The sequence below is a fragment of the Vipera berus genome, assembly GCF_964194415.1.
Source record: "Vipera berus genome assembly, chromosome: 1".
In the NCBI taxonomy this organism is placed as follows: domain Eukaryota; kingdom Metazoa; phylum Chordata; class Lepidosauria; order Squamata; family Viperidae; genus Vipera; species Vipera berus.
The window spans coordinates 358,534,043-358,558,100 of record NC_138202.1 but is presented as its reverse complement, the minus strand read 5'-3'; the positions used below and the strand labels follow the sequence as shown (position 1 = coordinate 358,558,100).

Sequence of the window (24,058 nt, the reverse complement as noted above, 5' to 3'; positions counted from 1 at the left end):
TTGTTGCTTATATTCCTCTGTCTCAATAGTAGTATCTTCCAAGTTTGTCATATTCCGAAGTGTAAATTCTTTAGTTGCAGTCTGGGTTTCAGTTGGTAAATGAAAGTTGGCATGTAAATTATTTAATCTGGAGATAGACATCTCAGTGACGCTATAGATTGTTTCAAATATAAGATTATAGTCAAGCGAGGTTTTGTGGCTGATGTTCTCCATTTTGCAGTAATTATAAATAGTCTTTAGTGGAGGCTATTTTTCAAACAAAAATCAGTAAGTGTCCACCTCCACAAGTCTAAGCCAAATCTTAATGCCAAGGACAGGTCATAACAAGTTTGTTTACCAATGGTATTCACTTGCTGTAACAGACGTGGCCACTAGATGTCCCCAGAGTACTTTATTTATTTCTTTTTTTTTCTTCTTTGCCTCCTTTTTGAGACTGATAAGTAGAATAGTCCATTTCTATTAATATAGGAACTTTGGGCCAAAGGTAGAAAGGCAGTAAGTCCAATTAATCAGTATCATGTAGTTCAAGACTTTTTCTTTTCTCTCCCAATGTAGACAAAGGCCACTATTAAGGAGGGTTGGGGGGGAAAAAATCCCTTCGCTCTCTCCTCGCAAACAAATTCGGAAAGCTTTGACAGGAAGAGTAGACAATTAGGAAAATTGTCAATTCTCACCCAGTTTTCAAGTGCTTTCAAGTGCTTTTGGCTTCGGCAGGAGATGGCTAAATGATGGGCCACGGGCCAAGGGAACAATGAATTAAAATAGAATAGAATGGAGTGGTATAGAATAGAATAATGAAAGAATGGAATAGCATTGGAAAGAATAGAATTGAATTAGAAAAGAATAATGAATGAAAATAGAACAGAAACTTCATTATCACTTTAAATGTGTACTAATTAGGGTACGTTCAAATGAAATTTCGTTGCATTCAGCTTTCAAAAAAAAATATTATGCATGTACCCCCCCATCCGCAGGCACAAATGACACAAAGAAACATCACAGTCTAGTTTGAATGTATACATATACATAGTGTGTGTGTGGGGGGGGGAAAGGATCCTGCGAATTGACCAGACGGATGACATAAAGAACAAAGCTGTTACAAAATCTAGTAGTTTTGCTATAAATACTTTGAAACCTCCTCCCAGAGGGGAGCAATGGAAACAGACTCTGGGCGTGTGAGGACTCTTAACAATGCTCTGCGCTCTAAGCACATGTAAGCGCTTGTAAGCAGCATCCTGGATCGCGGGAACCGCGCTTCCTATAATCCTTTCCGCTGTCCTTACCACTCTCTGTGTGGAGTTCTATCTGAGGCTCTGCCACCACCAAACCAGACAGTGATGCAGTTTGTTAAGACACTCAGTCATGCCTCTGTGAAAAGTGGCCAGGACAGAAGGAGAAAGATGGGATCTCCTCATCCGATGCAAGAAATGCAAACGCTAAAGGTGACGTACGAAGAGACCAAGTCAGTTTGTTAGTTATCTGCACCCCGTAGATACTTTAATACTGTTGACCACCTCCACAGCTGCAACTTTGATGCAAAGTGGAGTCTGGCTATGCTGGCTCTTTCTAAAATCAGCAACGATCTCCTTTTGTTTTATTAAGATTTGTTTAAAAACCTAGCTGTTTAGATTTCCACATCGCTAGATCCAGACTCTTATGGCGTATTTGCCCAAAACTGCAGTCCTACCAGGTCACTGATAGCAGGCCAAACATTTAAACGTCATTGTATCTTACACCTGTTCACCGCTGTGAGGTGATGTGGCACCACAAAATTAAAACAAGGTGTCAATGCTGCTAATGCTGGATGTTCTTGCTTTGACCACAGAGGGAAATGCAGGCATTTTTCTCTATTGCTTTTAGAGTTAGTTGATGCTGGGAGGGGGAATGTGGATGAGAGTCCAGCTAGTCATAACAATAATAACTCAGCCATGGGAACCCAAGGTCATTGAGCCCTGAGTCGATAAGAGTTTTGGCGGGCTGGAGAGCTGGGGAGAGAGCCTATGCTTCAAGCTAATTGGGGAATGTGATTTGGGTTTCTGACTATGTAGTGCCGATACTTTTGTTTCTCGAATAAAAGATTCTTTCATCCGTCGGAAACATGACACAAGAGAGGGAAGTAGGATTAGGAGCTTCTGGGCTCATGTTTGGATTATAAGGAACTGGGGGAGAATTTTGTATGTGTGCCGTGGGATTAAAAAATTCACGGCAGCAAAGCGCATTCACGGTCATTGATTCTAGGGCACTGATCTGTGCAATATGTGCGTTATGCCCTTTGTACAACTCAACCCTACAACATAAAAAGTAGATGTTACACCTTTTCTTAATATGGCACCAAGCCATGCTATGCTTTATTTCAATGTTTCTCAAACTTTAAGATGTGTGGACTTCAACTCCCAGAATTCACATCTGTGCCTAGAAGCTGACTGGGGATTCTGGGAGTTGAACTCGACACATCTTAAGATTGCCAAGTTTTCAGAAATAACCTTTATTTGGTTGAGGTTTGTAAACACATCTGTGGGTTTATCAGGGTTTATGGATTGGCATACAGGTACTCCTGATTTACGATCACAATTGAGCCCCAAATTTATGTTTTTAAGCGAGACATTTGTTAAGTGAAAGTTACCCCATTTTATGATTTTTCTTGCGACAGCTGTTAAGTTAACCGGTACAGTTGTTGAGTTAGTAACACGGTTGTTAAGTGAATCTGGCTTCCCCCTTGACTTTGCTTGTCAGAAGGTAGCAAAAGGGGATCACTAACATAATAACTGCATTGATTTGACTTAACTGTGGCAAGATAAGTTATAAAATGGGGTAAAATTTACTTAACAACCGTCTTGCCTAGCAACATAAATTTTGAGATCAATTGTAGTCGTAAGTCGAGGACTAACTATATACCTGTATTTATTAATCTGGTACTCCCTTTCAAGAAACCTGCAAGAACATCTGTGACTCTTCTTCCATCTGCTTGGATGTTTCTGCACAACACCCCTGCAGAGTAGGCTACTCTGACTACATAAATCAAATAATATAGGTATGAATAAAAATAAATTTGAATCAAGTTCTTGGTTACCTGGGCCTTTGAACCCTTGAAAAGCCATGAGGTATGGATAGGCTGAACCTGTGTGTTTTTTAAAGAAGGTAGTGATTAATATGTGTATATATATATGTAAGGGTGTAGGTATATACATATGTTGTATATAGCATGTTTATATGTGTGTTATGTACATATACACTTTTGAACGTAGGCAACAGAATTTCATTTTTAATGCATGCCCGTGTGCCCACAGTAAAAAAAATGACAGTAAAGGTTATTTTATCTTATATTACTTTAGGTTAGCGCAGTAAAATTTCGGAAAGGACAGCTCCATTTCTAGAAAGCAGTAAGTGGGATACATTCCTAAAAAGGCCGGCTTAATACTTGGCCAGAGGAGCAGAGTCCGAGGAAAAAACTTGGTCACCCATCCTCACTGAGGTCTCCCTCCTTTAGAAGTCCAACTTCTGCCAACCTCCGCCTCAGAACAACACTTTGGAGGCGGAGTTCCCTATAATCCTTTTGTTTATTCTTTTGAGTTAGGCAGGCGTGTTTTCGCCTGGCTTGTAGCCGCTTATTTTCTAAGCTCCAATTTTGTGTGTGTGTGTGTGTGTGTGTGTGTATACATAAAACGTGTATATATTTATATATATATAAAACACATATTCTGTCAATATCAAGATGGCGCCCACAGCCATTCCCCTCCCCCACCCCACCCGTTTGGGCAACTTTTCGCCCTCAAACTTTCCCGCGCGCGGACTCTTTTCCCCCCCCCTTCTTTTCTCCCGCTTCGCTCCGCCCACTCTTGTTTTTCTGGCGGAGGGAGACGGAGAAAAAAAAAGCGCCTGCGCGCGACGTCCCTATATAAATAGCCCCGCCGCGCGGAAGTTTCGCCAGTCGCGGCCGGACGCCGGTGGGGAAAAGGTTGGGGTTCCGCGCTCGGAGGACACGAGGGACGGCAGCGGCCTAAGGCGGAGGGACTCCTCCCTGCGCTCCTTATTATTATCCCCGGCGATACCTGCAGCTTTCCCCTCGTTTTCGACCTCCGCCGATTCTTCCAGGAAGGGCCGCCTGCCCTCCCTTAAAACCGGGACAGAGGTGGTGGTGGGGGGGTAGGATGTAAGAGGGTGATGCGCAGGGACCCCTGAGGGGGGTGAACTCCCTCCCCTCCCCCCGGATATCGTTTTTGAGGAATATTTTAAGTTTCTTCCCACCCTTAAAAAGCCACCCTAATTCCTTCCCCTCTATCTCCTCCCTTGCATCTCCCTTCGCAAAAGAGAAAAAATAATAATAATCCTTTTGCTCTGTTCCTCCCCCACTCCCCCCCCCGGTATCTTAATCTCACCTCTATTAACGGGGTTTTTCCCGCTATCTGCCCTCTTTCCCTTCCTCGGGGCAACTGTCATTGCCTCCTTTTTTTATTCCATGCCCCCTCCCCCCAAAAAAACCCCTCATTTCTCCAGGCATTGTCATAACTAGCTGGGAAACCCACCCACCCTCCCCAAAAACCCCAATATTTTAAGGGGGTTTTGGATGACAGCAATCTGCTTTGCTCCTTTATGGCTTTTGATGGTCTTCCCCCACCCGTAAATCCCACTCCCCACCTTTTTTTAAAAAAAATAAAATAATAAGGTGGGCTTTCTCATGCTCCCTTTTCCCAAAGGGACTGCGTTCCCTCTGATGCTAGGCATTTAGATTTTTAGATTTTATTCCGTCTTGCCCTCGGCTTGAAATTACCTTGGAAATGCTTGCCTGTTAAAAAGAAAAAAAAGGGGGTCACTTCTCACCTCTTGGTTGCTTTCTGCATCTTGGCCTTTGCCAAAGAGGCTTCATCCCTCTCCCCCATCTCTTTCTCACCACCCCACCACCCCCATCCCATGCCAGCAAACACCCACTGCCTATGGGTAGCTGGCCGGTGCCCCCCAACCACCTGCCGGAGGTCATCAGGAGCAACGTCATGCCAGCAGGTGCCCCCTTGCTTTGGGGGGGGCCAGGACGCAGGCAGAGCCAGCCCCCCTCTCTTTGCCTCTCCTCCCCCGGCCTGCTGATGTGAGCTTGGGCTTGCCCTTCCCTTTCTGCTCGTCCTCTTCCTCCTCCCCGCGTTGTCCCCCCCCAACCTCCCCACCCCTCAAGCTTCATGCCCCCCTGAAGAAGATGGAGGTGGTGGGCGATTTTGAATACAGCAAGAAAGACCTGATCGGGCATGGAGCCTTCGCCGTGGTCTTCAAGGGTCGGCACCGCAAGGTATGGGGTGGGGAAGGGGAGAATTGGGGCTCTCCACTCTCATGGCGAGGGTTGGAGAAGGTGGTTGGGGGGGGGCTTACAGGCCTTGCCAGGTGGGGAGGGAAAACCTTGAAAGTGGGCTTGTGTGCTTTCCCCCCCCTCCACCCCCAATTTAGCTGGGAAGCTGTTCTCCTTTTAGCTGCCCTGTCTTTCTGCTTCTCCTTAACTAGCTTTCTGCAGTTTGGTACACTTGGGGGGGAAACCCTTGAAAGGAAAGGGGTGCATTTAAAAAGCCGGGTGTATTGTCAAGAAAAATGGTTGGTTTTCCTCCTTTCTCTCCCCCCCCCACCAAACTCCCCTATTTTTTTTAATTATTATTATTTGGTGGCAGGGGTGTTGCTGTACTGCCCACTGCCCTGCTTGCCAGCTTTGTGTTCCTTCCCCAACAAGAGGCAGGATGGGATGATGTCAGCCTTGGAGTGCCTGTTTCTCCCCCCCCCCCTCCCCCCCAACCTTCTCCTCTCTCATCCACCCCAATGGCAAACCTGTCTCTCTTAAAGAGGCTGGAGGTTACGGGATCATGGGTTTTGTAGTCCGGAGTCTCGGCTTTGCCAGCAGGGGTGCCAACCTCTCGTCAAAATGTTTGAATGAAGCTCCCAGCTTGGGTAGAAAGATGGTAGCCCTTGGATATGTGGTTGGAGGAGGGGGGGGGAGCAAACCCTCCCCCCCCCTCCCAGTTGTCCCTTTTCCTAGAGTTGCTTTGCCTGCCAGTTGGCCAATTCCAAATGGGTCCTCAGAATTTTGATGAGGATCCCTTCCCTTCTTTTCTCGCCATCTATTATCGCAAGAATTTCTTTCGTTGTGGGTGTGTTGTGTTAAGGGTTGACCTCCGTTCTTGGTTATTAGATCGATGTGTTGTGTTCCTTTCCCCCCCCCCACTGTTTATTTTATGATTCTGTTACTTCTGGTTCCTTTCCTCTCCTCTCCTCTCCTCTCCTTTCCTCTCCTCTCCTCTCCTCTCCTCTCCTCTCCTTTCCTTTCCTTTCCTTTCCTTTTTACTATTGTAAGCCGCCTAGACTAGCCCCGCGGGTGGGTGAGACTGGTGGCAAATAAATGTAAACAAATATAAGTAGTCCTCGACATAAGACCGCAAATGAGCCCCAAATTCCTGTTGTTAAGTGAAGACATTTGTTGAGTGAATTTTGACCCGTTTTACGACCTTTCTTGCTTCAGTTGATAACTTAGTAACCCCAGTTGTTAACTGAATGTGGCTTCCCCATTGATTGTGCTTGTCCGAAGGTTGCAAAAGGTGAGCACGTGGCCCTGGGGGACACAGCAACCGTCACAAATATGAGCCAGTTGCCATGCCTCTTGAATCATGGCGGTGCTGGAAAGGTCGTTAACTGTGGAAAAAAACCAGTCCCTTTTTTTCAATGCCGTTGTAACTTTGAACAGCCACTAAATGAACTGCTGTAAGTCGAGGACTGCCTATAATTCTTTCTTCTGCAGAGCCCGAGCTGTCTCCTCAAGAGGTTTTCCTCCTGTGAATCCACTAGCTTGCTTGCCTTATGGATATCTTCACAAATGTCCTTTTTTTAATTGGGTAATTTTGAACAACTTGGGATTTCTTTTTGTGTATGCCTGTGTGATCCCTTTGAGGCACCTGCGGTCCTGCTGGGACGGGGAGCTTCTGGGCACTCTGTTCAAGAGTATGGTTTTGAGGTCTCCTGAAAGAGGTACCATTGCTCGAGTAACTAGCGTAGTAGGAGGCCCCTGGTCTTCTTGCCTGTTAAAGCCCTTGAACCCGAGTCTAGAGTGTGCTGAAGCTTATTGCCTTGGCTCCAAAAAGGACAAAATTGTGAGCGATCCTCTCACCCTTACAAAGGAGGGTGTTATTGCGGTCCGTTCTTGTCTTTGAGACGTGCAGACGTGTTTCCTGTTCAAGTTGCACGTTGGTAAGAGTTTGGGCTCTGGGGTCCTGATTGTAAAATTGTCCTCTTTGTTTGCAACCTGACATTCTGGTAAGGCTTTAGACCAGAGGTGTCCAATCTTGGCAACGTTGAAGACCCGTGGACTTCAACTCCCAGAATTCCCCCCCCCACCCCCGGCCAGTTCTGGGAGTTGAAGTCCACAAGTCTTAAAAGTTGCCAAGGTTGGACACCCCTTGCTTTTTTAGACCGTCTTTGTGCTTAGTTGTGTGGAGAGAGAAAAAAAAAAGGGTCTGCTAGCTTTTTCCAGGAATCTTATTAATCTTCGTAAAGCTTTTAAAAGGAAAGGAAAAAAAAAAGACCAGATCTGCTTGCTTCTCGTGACTGCTTACAAAATAAGAACACTGTATGTTAAAACTTTTCAATAAAAAAAAAAATAAGAACACTTGTTTGTACTTAAAGCATTTCTCCATCCTCTTTTCAGAAAACGGACTGGGAAGTGGCTATTAAAAGCATTAACAAAAAGAACTTGTCGAAGTCACAACTCCTGCTTGGGAAGGAGATAAAAATTTTGAAGGTACTGTATATTGGCGATTTTCTTCCAAGCACCAGCCTTCTTATGCTGTTGTGTAGCTAACGAGGAAGGAACCCTGACAATCACAGCAACCTAGCCCTTGTGTTGATACTTAGCAAAGCTTGCCTAGCGCAGAAACATCACCGGGTTTTCTTTTTGTAGCTTTAGATTTCACAACGCGTTGTAACCTTTATCTTGACTGTGAGCAGGTAGTCCTTGACTTACAACGGTTCGTTTAGTGACCTGTGGTCACGTGATTAAAATTCAGACCCTTGGCAGTTGGCTTGCATTTATGATGGTTGCAGTGTCCCAGGTCGTGTGATCCCCTTTTGCGACCAGCAAAATCAGTGGGGACACTGGATTCACTTAACAACCGTGTTACTAAACGACCACAGCGATTCACTTAACAACTGTGGCAAGAAAGGGCGTAAAACTGGACAAATTTCACTTAAATGTTTCGCTTAGCAAGAGAAACGTTCAGGTCGATTGTGGTTGTACGTCAAGGACTACCTAAATTGGTCTTAACTTTTAATCTGTACTAATTTATTACGGGCATTGCTGTTTAATTACTTTTTAATAATTTTTAATTTTTGTATCTTGTTTCTATTATGTATTGCCCTGTTCACCGCCCTGAGTCCTTCGGGAGAAGGGCGGTATACAAATTAAATTAATAAATAAATAATAATAAATATATACGGAGACTAACCTCTATTTGAGGGCCTTTTGTTCTGCTTTTTCGTTTTGCTCTCTTTTCAACTTGGTTTCAAATAGATGGATGAGGGCTTCCGGAATGATGTGGGATTTTCCTAATTCTGTTGCCCTAGCTTTTCCTTTCTTTGTTGTGGTTCCAAGCAAAATGCTAAGCAAAGAAAAAGGAACAAAGCTAAGTTATGTGTTGGAAATTTCTGAATTGGAGATGGTTGGCCAACGAGAGCAATCGTGGCCAGCCGTGTGGAGGCTGACAGCCCAAACCACAATAGGCTTGCCCGTGCCTGGTGCTTTTAATTTATTCTGGAGGATGCAGAATCCTTGCAAATTCCACAGGACTAGATAGTAGGAAAATGTACAATTCGCTGGTAAAGCATGCACTTTGTATGCAGTGTAGTTCTGGATTTAGCCCCCTGCCTCCACTGTGGAAAAGATCAAGGCACAGGAGAATGGAAATTACCCTTGGTGGATATCCTCCAAGAACTACCACTTAACGCTAAACTATTTCTAGTTAAATTAGAATAAAGATTGTGATGGTAGACTGCCATTGATTTTTCTGAGTGTCCCATCGAGCACAAGGCTAGAGAGATGTTGACATTTTAACAGAATGACAGAACGGAAAGTGACTTTTGGGGTCTTCTAGTCCAGCCCTCTGCTCAAGCAGGAAACCCTGTACCACAGGTCTGCAACCCGCGGCTCCGGAGCCGCATGCCTCTGCCATGTGCAGTCCAAAAAAAAAAGTGGGACTAAAAAAGTTCAACCAATCAATTCAAATATGCAGGGTTGGTGCATATCTCGCCTTGGCTCCACTCTTCAGTCAAACCCTGTTCTGCACATGTGCGCATGTACGCGCATGCGCACACATTTTTTGCGGCTCCCAGTTTTTACTTTTGTGAGGGAACCGGTTCCGAGTGGCTCTTTCACTGTTTCAGGTTGCTGACCCCTTTCAGACAAATGGCTGTCCAATCTCTTCTTAAACACCTCCAATGATGAAGCACCCACACCTCCTGCAAGCCATTTGTTCCACTGTTTAATTTTTTTTTCCTCACTGTCAGGAATTTTCTCCTCAGTTCTAGGTTGTTTCTCTCTTTGGTTAGTTTCCATCCGTTGCTTGTTATCCTGCCTTCAGGTGCTTTGGAGAAGAGCTTGACTGCCTCCTCTTTGGGGCAGCCCCTGAGATACTGGAATACTGCTATCATGTCCCCCCTGGCCCTTCTCTTCATTAAATTAGACATGCCCAATTCCAGCAACCCTTCCTTGTATGTTTTAGCCTCCAGTTCCCTGATCATCTTTGCTGCTTTTCTCTGCACTCTTTCCAGAGTCTCAACATCTTTATTGTGGTGACCAAAACCGGATGCAAAAAAAAAAAGATGTTGAGAGTAGAAAGAGTCTAGAGAAGAAGAGCAACAAAGATGTTTAGGGGGCTGAAAGAAGCTAAAACATAAGAAGAACGGTTGCAGGCATGAAAAATCAACTTTTGCAGGACTTTTGAGCTGTCCTGTTCTTGCCCCTGCACTAGCACCTGATGGAGGAGTATAATCTTGTTCATAGTTAGAGCATGCTTTTTGTTGCTTTCTATCCCGGGATAAGTTGCGCAGGAAGTCCTTGGCTTATGGCCGTAATGGAGCATCCCTGTGATAATTGTAAAGTGAGTCGCCACAGGACCAATCTAATTTTATGCCTTTTTTTTTTAGTGATCCTTAAGCAAATCATGGCCATTAAGTGAATCTGTGGTTGATAAATGAACTCATTAAGGGGCGTTTTTACCCAAAACTGGATGTAAACTTTTTTTGGGGGGCGGCAAAAACCTTTTAAATCTTGGATCATGTGACCGTGGGATGCTGCAAACAGTTGTAAATGCAGGCTGGTTGATGAGCACCCCGAAATAGAGTCATGTGACTTTGGGGAGGGAGGGAGGGGCGTTGTTTCTGTCAGAATTTCAGAACCCGGTCATACGTACTTTTCGGGGGATCCCTCATAACGTTGAACACTCACTAGGTGACCCATTATAAGTTGGTAGACTTATTCTGTGCATTCTGAGTGTTGTGTTGCTTTTTATCTTCCCACGTCCGGTTCTGGCTAGCTTTGGAGGGTTTTTTTTTGGTGTGTTTTTTTTCTCCTTCCTCTTCTCCAACTTAAAAAAGTTCCCAAGCCAACTTTTGAGCTGTGCTATGCAAGTTGGTTTTATGACCCCAGGCAGACGCTTCGAGTTCAGGTGTGATGCTGAAATAATGGGGTTTGCTTGGTTTGGGTGTTATCCGCTTGGTTAATCCAGTCGTTGTGGTTTATAAAGCGTAGATTATGGCTACCGTTGAGCACACAGCGTGCCGCCTCCAGTAACCTGTTTTAGAGCATCCCAAGAGAATATTGTCAAAAACGTGGTGGTCAAATGGTCAAATTCCAGAAATGTGTTTTTCAGGGGAAGGGCGTTTAAGGTAATCCTCGATTTACCAATTTCTGTTGCTCAGCAAGACTTGTTAAGTGAGTTTTGCTCCATTTTACAACCTTTCAGGACCACAGTTGTTAAACCTGCGGCTGGATGGCCCAAGGTCACCCAGTCTATTTTTGTGCCTAAGGCAGAACTAGAACTCGCCCACTCCTGGTGATTGGCCCTAAGTCACCCAGCCAGCTTTCTTACCTAAGACAGATCTGGAATGCCGCTTGGGGGGGGGGGGGCGAAAGCCCTAATAAGCAGGCATATACATAGAATGAAGGCTATTGCTAAGCACATTGATTTGTGCTTCTTAGATTGTAAGCCGCCCTGAGTCTTCGGAGAAGGGTGGGATATAAATGGGATAGATAGATAGATCGATAGATAGATCGATAGATAGATAGATAGATAGATAGATAGATAGATAGATAGATAGATAGATAGATAGATAGATAGATAGATAGATAGATAGATAAATGGGATAGATAGATAGATAGATAGATAGATAGATAGATAGATAGATAGATAGATAGATAGATAGATAGATAGATAGATAGATGATAGATAGATAGATAGATTGATAGACCCCTCTCTCAAACTTGCCCAATGTGATGCCTTCCAGATGTGCTGGGGCCTTTTTATTCCCACACAGGCGGGCGAACATGAGAATTGAAGTCTATAGATGGGGGCCCAAGCTTAGGGATTGCGGGGCTAAATAATTAATAGTTGATTCCTTGCCTGTTTGGCTCCTGTGATGTCTGCTTTAGGACCATTTAGGAGGGTGGGAGAACCATGGCCCTTTTATGACTCGTGGACTTCAACTCCCAGAATTCCTCAGCCTGCACAGGGAACGATGGTTATTATTTTATGATTTGTGGACTTCAATTCTCAGAATTCCTGAGCCAGCATGGGGAACGATGGCTCTTTTATGACTCGTGGACTTCAATTCCCAGAATTTCTGAGCCAGCATGGAAAATGGCTCTTTTATGACTCGTGGACTTCAATTCCCAGAATTCCTGAGCCAGCATGGGAAAGGATGGCTCTTTTATGACTTGTGGACTTCAATTCCTAGAATTCCTGAGCCAGCATGGGAAAGGATGGCTCTTTTATGACTTGTGGACTTCAATTCCCAGAATTCCTGAGCTACCGTGGCTGGCTCAAGGATTCTGGGAGTTGAAGTCCACAAGTCTTAAAAGAACCGTGGTTCCCCCAACCCTGATCTTAGGAACACAGGTCTTCTGAATTTTTTATTCAGCTTATAATTCCCTCCATGCTACTTCTTGCAAACAAGCACTCTGCAAGCACCCCTCTTTTTTTTCTTGCAGAAAGTTGCGGTGGGAGCATAAGCAAAACAATTTAAAAATAGCGAAGCAAGTATTTTTTGTGACAGTGAACATGTGACATCCTGTTTGACATTCAGATGATCTTGGTTGTCAAGCTGGGTTCCCGCTTGTCAATCAAATGTGGAAGTGTTGTCAGGCAGGGGCAACTGCTGTCCTGTCTTCTGTGCAGAATTAACACAATTTGTTTCTTTTATTAAATTTACATGCCGCCCCTTTGGATGGCTCACAGTAATGCAAAAGCGCCCGATAGGAAAGTATGAAAAACATTAAAATTAAGTTGAACAACAAATCAAAGGTAAATTTGGAGAAAGTCTCAGAAGGAGCAAAGGAAGGGTGTGTCTCATTTACAGCCGCTGCTTAAGGCACAGGTAGTCCTCAGTTTATGACCACCGTTGAGCCCACCGTTGCTAAGTGAGACACATATTGAGTTTTTAATCCGATCTTATGACCTTTCTAGCCACAGCTGCTAAGTGAATCATTGGAGTTAAGTTAATAACACGTTTGTTAAGTGGATCTAGCTTCCCCCTTGACTTTGCTTGTCAGAAGGTCAGCAAAAAGTGATCTTGTAACCCTGGGACATTTCGGCCGTCATAAATAGGAATCAGTTGCCAAGCGTCTGAATTTTTTGTCACGTGACCCCAGGGGATGCTTGCAACGGTCGTAAGGGTGAAAAAGGGTCATAAGCCACTGTTTCAGCGCCCTTGTAACTTGGAACAGTCGCTAAATGAACTGGTGTTAAGATAAGGATTACCTGTAGTAGGGTCTTCAGATCTTTTTGGCTCTAGATCAGGGGTGGGGAACCTTGGCTCTTTTATGACTTGTGGACTTCAACTCCCAGAATTCTTGAGCCAGCCATGCTGGCTCAGGAATTCTGGGAGCTGAAGTCGACAAGTCATAAAAGAATGGGCTCAGGAATTCTGGGAGTTGAAGTCCACAAGTCATAAAAGAACCATGGTTCCCCAACCTTCCTCTAGATCGGGTCGGCAACCTAAAAAAGGAAAAGAGCCACTGGGAACCGGTTCCATCAAAAATTAAAAAAAGTGGGAGCCGCGTGTGTGTGTCCATGCACGTGCATGCGCAAAAAATGTTTCGCGCATGCGCAAAACGTTTTTTTGCGGACGCGCGCAGTTGCCAATTTTTTTTAAGTGAGATGGAACCGGTTGCCCGACGGCAACGGCCCGTCTGCAAAGCTGCCGCTTTCGGCAGCCTGCAAACGTGCCGCGGCAGCTTCCTCAAAGGGCGCCGCTGCCTGTTCGCGCGGAGGTATGCGCGCACCTCTCCAAACAGGCGGTGCCACTCTCCATTTGGAGAGGTGCGCGTGCACCACTGTCCGTTCGAAGAGGTGCGCGCGCACCGGGCGGCTGGGAGCCGCAGGGGACGGCTCAAAGAGCCGTATGCGGCTCCGGAGCCGCGGGTTGCCGACCCATGCTCTAGATCATTGGGGAAAACAGATTTTGTGGATAGAGACCAGGCCTCCGTGCTAAATTCAGAACTTTGGACCCAAAGGATTGTCCAGCTGTGGTTGTGATGCCATGTTGGCTGAGATTCTAGTCCCTAACGTTCCAAAAGGCCTGAGAAATACCAGGTTTTCTTTTAAGCCAAGGATAATCAGCCATGGATGCTTTGATTTGGCTGCTTCTACTGATCATCAACTTGGCCCAGTTCCTTCCTCTCCCCCCCCCCCAATTTGGAGTTGGGGAAGGTTTAGTCATCCTAAAGTAAGGCAAGGCTACTCTGCTTCCTTATTCCAGACCCCCCCCTCCCTTTGCCAGGATAATAAAACCCGAAGCCGAGCATCTCTTCCAAAAAAAAAAGTCTAAAGGGTGTTAGTGACCTAAAACCTCTGCTCCCTTTGTTTACAAAGTCCCAAGGAAGGAAACTCTTGCATCTGTAAAAGTATCTCTGTTGGACAAAGACTAGAGCCGTTTGGCTTTGGTGAGTCAACTTTTCCTAGAAACTCTTTGGCCCGTTTCTGAGAAGCCTGTTCCTGGTCTAGTTAACTTGGGCCTGGTTTCAAAGACATCAAAAGGCTGGGTTGGTTGAGAACTTGGCAGCCATTGTACCTTGGCTCATTAGAGGAGCACATTATCCATATACCGAGAGAGAACCGAGAGAGTTTATAGGTTATGGGGGTCTTCAAACCTGGCCCTTTTAGGACTTGTGGACTTCAACTCCCAGAATTGCTCAGCCAGGCACGCCTGGCTGAGGAATTCTGGGAGTTGAAGTCCACAAGTCATCAAAGGGCCAAGTTGGAAGACCCCTGTCTTAAAGTATCCTGGCTGAGGAATTCTGGGAGTTGAAGTCCACAAGTCTTAAAAGGGTCGAGTTGGAAGACCCCTGTCTTAAAGCATCCTGGTTGAGGGATTCTGGGAGTTGGTCCACAAGTCATAAAAAGGCCAAGTTGGAAGACCCCTGTTCCAGGTGGAAGGTGTCCCGGTTGAACTTCTTCACATGCCAGGGTCATCTGAGGTCATGGGTTTCCCCTCAATGGGGACTAAAAACAGGACTTTTTTAGTAGTGGCACCCCCAATGCAATGGAAACTCCTGTGGAATTAGAACAGGGGTCTTCCATCTTGGCCCTTTTACGACTTGTGGACTTCCAACCCCCAGAATTCCTCAGCCAGGCCGTCACCCATATGATTCCCAGGAAGAAACTCTGGGAATAATTTTTATGGCAGCCACATACAGATAGCCCTCGACTTATGACTACAGTGGAACCGTCCCATTACGGCCGTACATTACGATGATCCTAAAGCGGGTCATGAAGCGACTGACTTTATTTTACAACCAGTTTTTTTGTGGTGGTTGTTAAGTAAGTCCACGGTTATTAAGCAAAGCCTTTGTTCACTATGGGACATTTTTGCCAAGATCTGGAAGTAAATTTAGGCAGAGATTGGTTCTCCAAGCTTTGCTGCTGGGCTTTGGGGCCTTAGCTCGACCACCTCTGCCTAAATCTGCAACTTGAGCAAGAATTAGAAGAATTAAGAATGGAATGGAATGGAATATGGAATGGAATGGAATATGGAATGGAATGGAATCAGAAGAGGAATGGACTCACTGGAGAAGAGCCTAATGCTGGGAAAGGTTGAGGGCAAGAGAAGAAGGGGACGACGGAGAATGAGGTGGCTGGATGGAGTCACTGAAGCAGTAGGCGTGAGCTTAAATGGACTCCAGAAGATGGTAGAGGACAGGAAGGCCTGGAGGAACGTTGTCCATGGGGTCGCGATGGGTCGGACACGACTTCGCAACTAACAACAACAAAGAACAGGAATAGAATAGAATAGAATAGAAAATATGGAATGGAAATAGAATAGAATAGAAGAATGAATAGAATAGAAGAATAGAATAGAATAGAATAGAATAGAATAGAATAGAATAGAATAGAATAGAATAGAATAGAATAGAATAGAATAGAAGAATTAGAATAGAATAGAAGAATTAGAATAGAATAGAATGGAATGGAATGGAATAGAGAATAGGATAGGATAGAAAATAGAATAGAATAGAAAAGAATAGAATAGAATAGAATAGAAAATACGGAATGGAAATAGAATAGAATAGAATAGAAGAATTAGAATAGAGTAGAATAGAATAGAATAGAAAATGGAATAGAATAGAAAATGAAATAGAATAGAAAATGGAATGGAATAGAAAATAGAACAGAAAATAGAATAGAATAATGAGAATAATGGAATGGAATAGAATAGAAAATGGAATAGAATGGAATGGAATAGAATAGAGCTGGAAAGGACCTTGGAGGTCTTCTAGTCCAGAGGTCCCCAATCTTTTGGACACCAGGGACCAGTTCTGTGGAGAAAGGTTTTTCTGCGGACTGGAGGGGATGTCGTTTTGAATGCCGCCTGCATCCCAGGGATGGAGCTTTGCTTGTTTGTGCGGCCTGCTTGCTGGCATGCCGTGGACTGGTGGCAGTCCACGGACCAGGGTTTAGGGACCCCTGTTCTAGTCCAACCCCCCGCTCAGGTAGGAAACCCTACACCATTTCAGACAAATGGCTGTCCAGTCTCTTCTTAAAAACCTCCAGTGTTGGAGCTTTCACAGCTTCTGGAGGCAGGTTGTTCCACTGGTTAATTGTTCTCACTGTCAGGAAGTTTCTCCTTAGTTCCAGGTTGCTTCTCTCTTTGATGAGTTTCCATCTGTCGCTTCTTCTCTTGCCTTCAGGGGCTTTGGAGAACAGCTTGACTCCCTCTTCTTTGGGGCAGCCCCTGAGATACTGGAACGCTGCTTTCATGTCCCCCCTCGTCCTTCTCTTCATTACACTAGACATTCCCAATTCCAGCAACCGTTCCTCATATCTTTTAGCCTCCAGTCTCCTGATCATCTTCGTTGCTATGAACGTTCTCTACAATTTCTAACTGGAAGTAAATGCTGAGTTTTGCCAAAAATACTGTAAATTGGGGTCATTTGACCACAAGACACTACAAACAGCTGGTTGAGAGTTCCCCATTTGTCCAGAACAATATAGGGTCTTCTGCTTGAGTAAGGGGTTTGGAATACGAGCCTTCCAACTCTTTTATTTGGTGGCTTTGGCAAGATGAGGATAGGCTGCAAAGAAAAGTCCTTTAATTTGTTTGAGGAAGGGGTACGTAGGCGTTGTTACACAGGAAAAAAAAAAAGCTGTTAGTATTACCTTACTTAGCTGCTGTTTCGTTCCCAGCACTGACTTTCTGAGGTTTCTCTGAACTATTTGCCTTTTTATTTTCCAGGAATTGCAGCATGAAAACATTGTGGCCCTGTACGATGTCCAGGTGAGTTTATATTTCTGAGTGCTCCCTTGCACTTTTTTTTTTTTTAACAAATCTGTGTCACTATAACAAGCCCCCTCACTTGTGGCTGTAAGGCGACGACTACCCATATATCCTAGTTCAGGGGTAGGCAACCTCGGCTCTTTTATGACTCATGGACTTCAACTCCCAGAATTCCTGAGTCAGCATAGCATAGCTGACTCAGGAATTCTGGGAGTTGAAGTCCATGAGTCATAAAAGAGCCGAGGTTGCCTACCCCTGTAGTTGTACTTAAAAGAGACCGAACGTTCGACGGCATGCAGTTGGCCAGTCCAGCTCTGTGGCTCTAGGACCCTTTCAAAAGGCTTGCGAAATTGAAAAATAAAACGAAAGGGTTCAAGCCGTGCTTTGCTTTGTGGATTCGGCGCCTCTGCCTCTGTTCATCCAGGTGAAAAGATTATTAGCCTAATGTGCTTGAGGCGACACAATACGCCTCTTTAAGAGGCAGCGAAACGTGTCTCCTGGTGAGGGTCGGATGCCGTTGTGTTTATGAAATCACCGCTTCATCCTGTGGGAAGCAAATTGCATTTTCCCTGTTTCTTTCCTGGTGTGTTGCCTTCCGTTCTGGTTGTTACCTCTCAACGTTGGCAGGGAAGCGGACGACGGTGCTTTGAAAAGGGTAGGAGGGGGTGGGGGAACTGCTACGAAGGCAGGGTGTTATAGGGCAGGGGTCCCCAACCCGTGGGCCACAGCACACTACCGCTCCGTGGCCTGTTTGCAACCGTGTGAGTGGCTGGCTGGGGAGTGCGGGCGCTTGGGGGCTCATTTGCGCAAGCATCGTTGGGAACCTGTGGCCCCAGTCGCATGAGCATTGCGAATGCTCAGGGTCTCGCTGGCGTGAGCATTGCGGGTGCTCAGGGCCTCGCGCAAGCGTTTTGGGCGCTTGCGGCCCCACACACCCGTGTCGCAGGCACTCGGGGCCTCACTCGTGCGAGCATCGTGGGTGCTCTCAGCCCTACTCGTGTGAGCAACAGGTGCTCGTATACGCGCTCGCACACGGACGTGCCCACCCACTAAACCAGGGGTAGGCAACCTTGGCTCTTTTATGACTCGTGGACTTCAACTCCCAGAATTCCTGAGCCAGCCATGCTGGCTCAGGAATTCTGGGAGTTGAAGTCCACGAGTCATAAAAGAGCCAAGGTTGCCTACCCCTGCACTAAACCATCCCCTCTTTTCCTCCTTCCCACCCTCTGGGCCATCTGTTATAGGGGGCATCCCACTCCCCTTTGTAGTGAAGAGGTCCTCAGCTTACAACAGTTCGTTTAGTGACCGCTCAGAGTTACAGCAGCCCCGGAAAAAAGCGACTTGTGAACGTTTTTCACACTGAGGCCCGTTGCAGCATCCTCAGGGTCACGCGATCGAAATTCGAACGCTTGGCAACCGACTCGTATTTATGACGGTTACCGTGTCCCCGGAGGCCACGGGGAATCCCCTTTTGCGACCTTCCCGAAGGCAGATTCACTTAACATCCCTGCTGCTAACCTCATTGATCCACTTAGCAGCTGTGGCAAAAAAAAAAAAAAAAGATCGCAAAGGGGGCGAAACCCACTGAAGAGTTGTCTCACTTAGCAACCGTGGTGGTCGTAAGTCGAGGACTACCTCTACTCAGGATGGGAACGTCTGATAAGAGTATTATAGTTGGTTTTATTTTGGCAACTGTGTTCTTAATTGTCCCAAAGGTGCTTTTTCCAAAAGGCAACCGGAGTTTTGTTTTTTTTTTGCCTTTGAAAACGTTTTTGCTTCTCATCCAAGAAGCTTTTCACTTCTTCACTGGAGAAGCTTCTTGGATGGGAAGCGAAACGTTTTCAAAGGGGGGGGAAAAAAACCCCAAGAAAGTCTAATTGCCTTTTGGGGAAAAAAAACACCTTTGGGACAACTGTGATCTGGATGATTAAGAGTCTCCACATGTTCTTAATTATTTTTAGACTCCATTTAGACTTATTGCTTTCCACCTGTACACATTTACATACAAATTGAACGATGTAATCCTCCTTTTATTCAGTATCTTGCTTGTATCTAGCCTTGTGGCGCTAATAAAAAAAATTTGAGTTTGATTTCCGCTGCCTCGGGTTCCAAACTTTTAGGATGCCCCCAGGAATGGGAACAAGAGGAGGCTGCTAATACGTTCGGCCTTGATGTTCTGTCCCAGCCCACTTGAGTCCTGCTCGCAAGGAGAAACCCCTCTTCCAAGAAACAGGCAGGGACCGTAAGAAAAAACCAACCCCTTTTATTTTCACAGACCTGAGTCCATGTCCAAGGCAAACAAACACGGTTCACAGAAACTCCATCCTCAACACGAACGGTGGCCTTCGGCAACCAGCACCTCCCACCCCTTCTCTTTTATTATTCAGCCAAGGCGTGGCTTCCTAATGCCTTCTCCTTTGCCCTTGGAGCCGCCCCACTGCATCCCTCTGTCCTGCTCGCTTGTCTTGCCGGCGCTTTCGTGCATCCTGGATTTGTCCCAGCTGTGCTTCGTCGCTGTCCAACTCAGCCTCCCAGCACAGCTGTGTCTCAGCCTGAGCGCGAGTAGAGGGGCCAGGCTCCTCGTCCGACTGTGAGTCTCGGAGCTCCTCAGAGCCTTCCTCTGACTGATGTCACTCCAGGCCCCGCCTCCTCCTCCTCCTCTTCCTCCTCAGACTCAGCTGCTGGATCCACTGGCTGGCGAGGAATGGTGACACTTGGTACCTTAGCTGCCGCTGTGTCTTTTGTACAGACCTGGCTGTGAATTTGCTCTTCATGCCATGGTTTTGGGCCCAAGCTTATGCTTCTGGATGCAATACTGCCTTGCCCGTATCTTTCCTTCCCGGATCTTGGGCACGTTTCCCCTGGGGAAAAGTAAGGGCAGAAGTCCAATCTTTGCTTTTCATTCCCTTAACTGATTTTTTTTTCCTGCCACCAGCATAAACTGGAGGAAGGAGGCAGAGCTGCAATGCAGTTTGTCTTGGGGAAAAAGCACAGAATCTTCCCTGGAATAACAGGGCTGGGAGATAAAAGAGCCTTGGTGGAGCAGTGGGCTAATGCCTCCTTAAGTAACACCAGCTGCCTGCCATTAGTGCAGGTTCGAGTCCCACCAGGCTCAAGGTTGACTCAGCCTTCCATCCTTCCGAGGTAGGTAAAATGAGGACCCAGATTGTTGGGGGCAATTAAGCTGACTTTGTAATAATGCCGCTTGGGGTGTGTGTGTGAAAGCCCTAACAAGCAGGCATATACATAGAATGAAGGCTACTGCTAAGCTTGTAAGCCGCCCTGAGTCTTCGGAGAAGGGCGGGATATAAATGGAATTAAAATTAAATTAATTAAAAATAAACCAATACTGCACAGCATCTGGATTAATTGTGGTTGGTGGGTCTGACACGCACGCACGCACACACAAAAGCTGGAACTTCCATTCCTCAGGAATTGCTGTGACCCAATGCCGCAAATTTTTATGATCGCGTTTTAATTTCCTTTTATTCATAGGTTTCCTCTCCCCCAAAAGATAGGATGTAAAGCACAAGAGTGCTTTGCTGTTTTCTGACACATGTTCAGCTTATGCACAGGTAGTCCTCGACTTAACGACCACGTTTGGGGCTAGAATTTCCCCTTGCTAAGCCAGGTGGTGGTTTAAGTGACTTTCCGCCCAAGTTTACTACTTTGCTACGGGTGTTAAGCAAAACATAGAGCTGGAAGGGAACTTGGAGGTCTTCTAGTCCAACCCCCTGCTCAAGCAGGAAACGTTAGGTTAGGAAGTCGGTTGTTAAGTGACTCTGGCTTCCCCCAGGTACTTTGTCAGAATCACACACCTTGGGACACGGCAACCCATCATCAATATGAGCCAGTTGCCGAGCATCTGAATTTTGGTCACATGACCCCGGGGTTGCTGCAATGGTTGTGTCAAAAATGGTCATCAGTCACTTTTTTCCAACTTCAAACAGTCGCTAAATCAGGGTTTTTCAAACTTTTGGCCCTTTTTAGGACTTGTGGACGTCAACTCTTAGAATTCCTCAGCCAGGCAGACGAGTTGAAGTCCACAAGTCCTAAAAGGGCCAACGTTTGAAGACCCCTGCACTAAATGAACTGTTGTAAGTCGAGGACTGCCTGTAACTTTATTCGCCTGTTTGTGGAGCCCAGGATTTTTGAAGTCTCTGCTTATATGCTAGATGGGCAGATTCGCTGTTTTGGAATGGTACACTACCCATTTTGTGGGTCATAAGTAGTTGGCAGGAACAGTCTGGCTAGGCAGAGACATGTTGCCACCCCTCGGCACGCTGGGGCTTGTTGCCTGAACACACAACGTCACCCAAGGCGGAAGAGATTTAAGATACAGAGTCGCTGACTATAAACAACATGCTTTTTTGGGGTGTGTGTGTGTCTCAGAAAAAGTCTTATTCAGTTCCCTAGTAATGCTTGTGGAGCGGTTTGGATGTTTTTGCTCTTCTTGCAATCTGGAATTAATTTCCACCACTCTTTGTCATTTGGCCCTTATATTTTGTGCCCATCCTGATTTCTTTAGCAGCTGATGCCAGTCTAAGGCCTAATGGAACACCAAACTATGTCTGGTTTAATGAAAAGAAGGGCTAGGGCTGGCATGATGACAGTGTTTCAATATCTCTGGGGCTGCCGCAAAGAAGAGGGGGGTCCACCTAGTCTCCAGAGCACCTGAAGGCAGGACAAGAAGCAACGGATGGAAACTAATCAAGGAGAGAAACAACCTGGAACTAAGGAGGAATTTCCTGACAGTTAGAACAATTAACCAGTGGAACAACCTGTCTCCAGAAGCTGTGAATGCTCCAACGCTGGAAGTTTTGAAGAACAGACTGGACAGCTGTTTGTCTGAAATGGTATAGGGTTTCGTGCCTGAGCAGGGGGTTGGACTAGATGACCTCCAAGGTCCCTTACAACATCATCATCATCATCATTATTATTGTTAGACGTGGTGGCTCAGTGGGTTAGGACGCTGAGCTTGTCGATCAGAAGGTCGGCAGTTTGGCGGGTCGAATCCCGAGTGCCGCGTAACAGAGTGAGTGCCTGTTACTCGTCCCAGCTTCTGCCAACCTAGCAGTTCGAAAGCACATAAAAATGCAAGTAGAAAAATAGGGACCGCTACGGTGGGAAGGTAACAGCGTTCCGTGCGCCTTTGGCGTCTAGTCATGCCGGCCACATGACCACGGAGACGTCCTCAGACAAGCGCTGGCTCTTCGGCTTTGAAACGGAGATGAGCACCGGCCCCTAGAGTCGGAAACGACTAGCACGCATGTGCGGGGGAACCAATAATAATAATAATAATAATAGTAGTAGTAGTAGTTGTAGTAGTAGTAGTAGTAGTTGTTGTTGTTGTTGTTATTATTATTATTATTATTATTATTATTATTATTATTATTATTATTATTATTATTATTATTATTATTATTATTATTATTATAAAAGTTCCGGTCCAGAGACCGCGGGTTGGGGACACCTGGGTTAGACTAGAAAACCTCCAAGGTCCTTCCAACTCTCTTATTCATTCTTCTCAACGTTCGTTTAGCCCAAGGGTTTTCCTCCTTGGACATTAACCAGGTTTGCTCTTTGTGGCTCACGCATGGACTTCTAATAAGGCAGGAAGGGAAGGACTGCAGTTTCTTTTTTGGAAAGGTGACTTGCCCCTATCTTGTTCCTGGAGAGTTGAAAAGGGGCCAGGCTTGGCAAACATTTGTCACAATGCTTTTTCTTGTTTGGTGACCATGCCGACCGAGTTGGAGGCTTGGCCGATCCTTCCAGCTGCCGACATAATTAATAGCTTTTACAGAGGAAACCATGCGTGTGAACGTCAAGAGTGCCCATCATAAAATACGAGACTTGGCAGGCAGTTGGAAGCGTACAGTAGCAGAAATAATCGGTACACACACACACACACACAAAAACAAGGCGTATGACTTTTCCATGTTAAGATACTTGACAACATGGGGCTAATATTTGTGACGTGCACCGCCCACACTCATTTGTCGAGATTGGCAGCTGTGGAAATCAAACAAAAAACTACGCAGTCTGCAAATCTTTAAAGCCAAATTCCGTAACTTCTTTGTTGTTGCTCTTTTAAATGTCCTTCCCTGAAATCTTGGAACATCTACCCTGGGTTTCCCCCCCCCCCCCAATCTTTGGCATTTTTTTGGGAGGGGATGAATATTAGTGCTAATAATCATTTGCCTTTGTGTCGTGTTTTTCCAAATACCATTTCTCATTCCAATTTAGCTTCACTTTTAGCCCAGTGTTTCTCAACCTTGGCAACTTGCAGATCTGTGGATTTCAAATCCTAGAATTTTCCAGCCGGCCTTGGTTGAAATACACTCTATTTGACCTCTTTCTTTTGACCCTAAACATATATAAGGACCTATATCGGGGGTCTTCAAACTTGGCCCTTTTATGACTTGTGGACTTCAACTCCCAGAATTCTGGGAGTTGAAGTCCACAAGTCATAAAAGGGACATAGTTCCCTCATGCTGGCTGAGGAATTCTGGGAGTTGAAGTCCACAAGTCATAAAAGGGACATAGTTCCCTCATGCTGGCTGAGGAATTCTGGGAGTTGAAGTCCACAAGTCATAAAAGGGACATAGTTCCCTCATGCTGGCTGAGGAATTCTGGGAGTTGAAGTCCACAAGTCATAAAAGGGCCAAGTTTGAAGACCCCTGACCTATATAATCCTAGGAGCGATCAGACCAAATTGGAGAAAGTGGCTTTTACTAAAGAATGTCACAAAAAGTGGGACAACAGGGTAATAAAATAGACGCTCATAGAAAATCTATTTTCGTTGAATCTATTTTCGAAAGCAACTAAATGGATAGACTGGATGGAAACCAATCAAGGAGAGAAGCCACCTAGAATTAAGGATAAATTTCCTGATAGAACCATTACTCAGCGGAACGGCTTCCCTCCAGAAGTTGTGGGTGCTCCAACACTGGAGAATTTTAAGAAGAGACTGGACAGCCCTTTGTCTGAAATGGTGTCGGATTTCCTGCTTGAGCCGGGGGTTGGACTAGAAGACCTCCAAGGTCCCTTCCAA

The 24,058-nt window shown here is 45.7% G+C and overlaps 1 protein-coding gene across 2 annotated transcripts in view; it reads left to right on the top strand.

Annotated features, from left to right (window-relative positions):
- The first annotated feature begins 3,951 nt into the window (after positions 1-3,951).
- The window catches only part of ULK2 (unc-51 like autophagy activating kinase 2), a 130,510-nt gene continuing 110,403 nt past the window's right edge, over positions 3,952-24,058 (top strand). Inside the window, exons 1-3 of one of the 2 annotated variants that reach the window (XM_081346675.1) lie at positions 3,952-5,275; positions 7,667-7,759; positions 16,963-17,004. In XM_081346675.1, coding sequence (XP_081202801.1) covers positions 5,186-5,275; positions 7,667-7,759; positions 16,963-17,004 — 225 coding nt within the window. In that variant the 5' untranslated portion in view covers positions 3,952-5,185. Of the gene's footprint in view, positions 5,276-7,666; positions 7,760-16,962; positions 17,005-24,058 lie in introns of those variants that run through there. The other variant, XM_081346676.1, reaches the window with a different exon arrangement.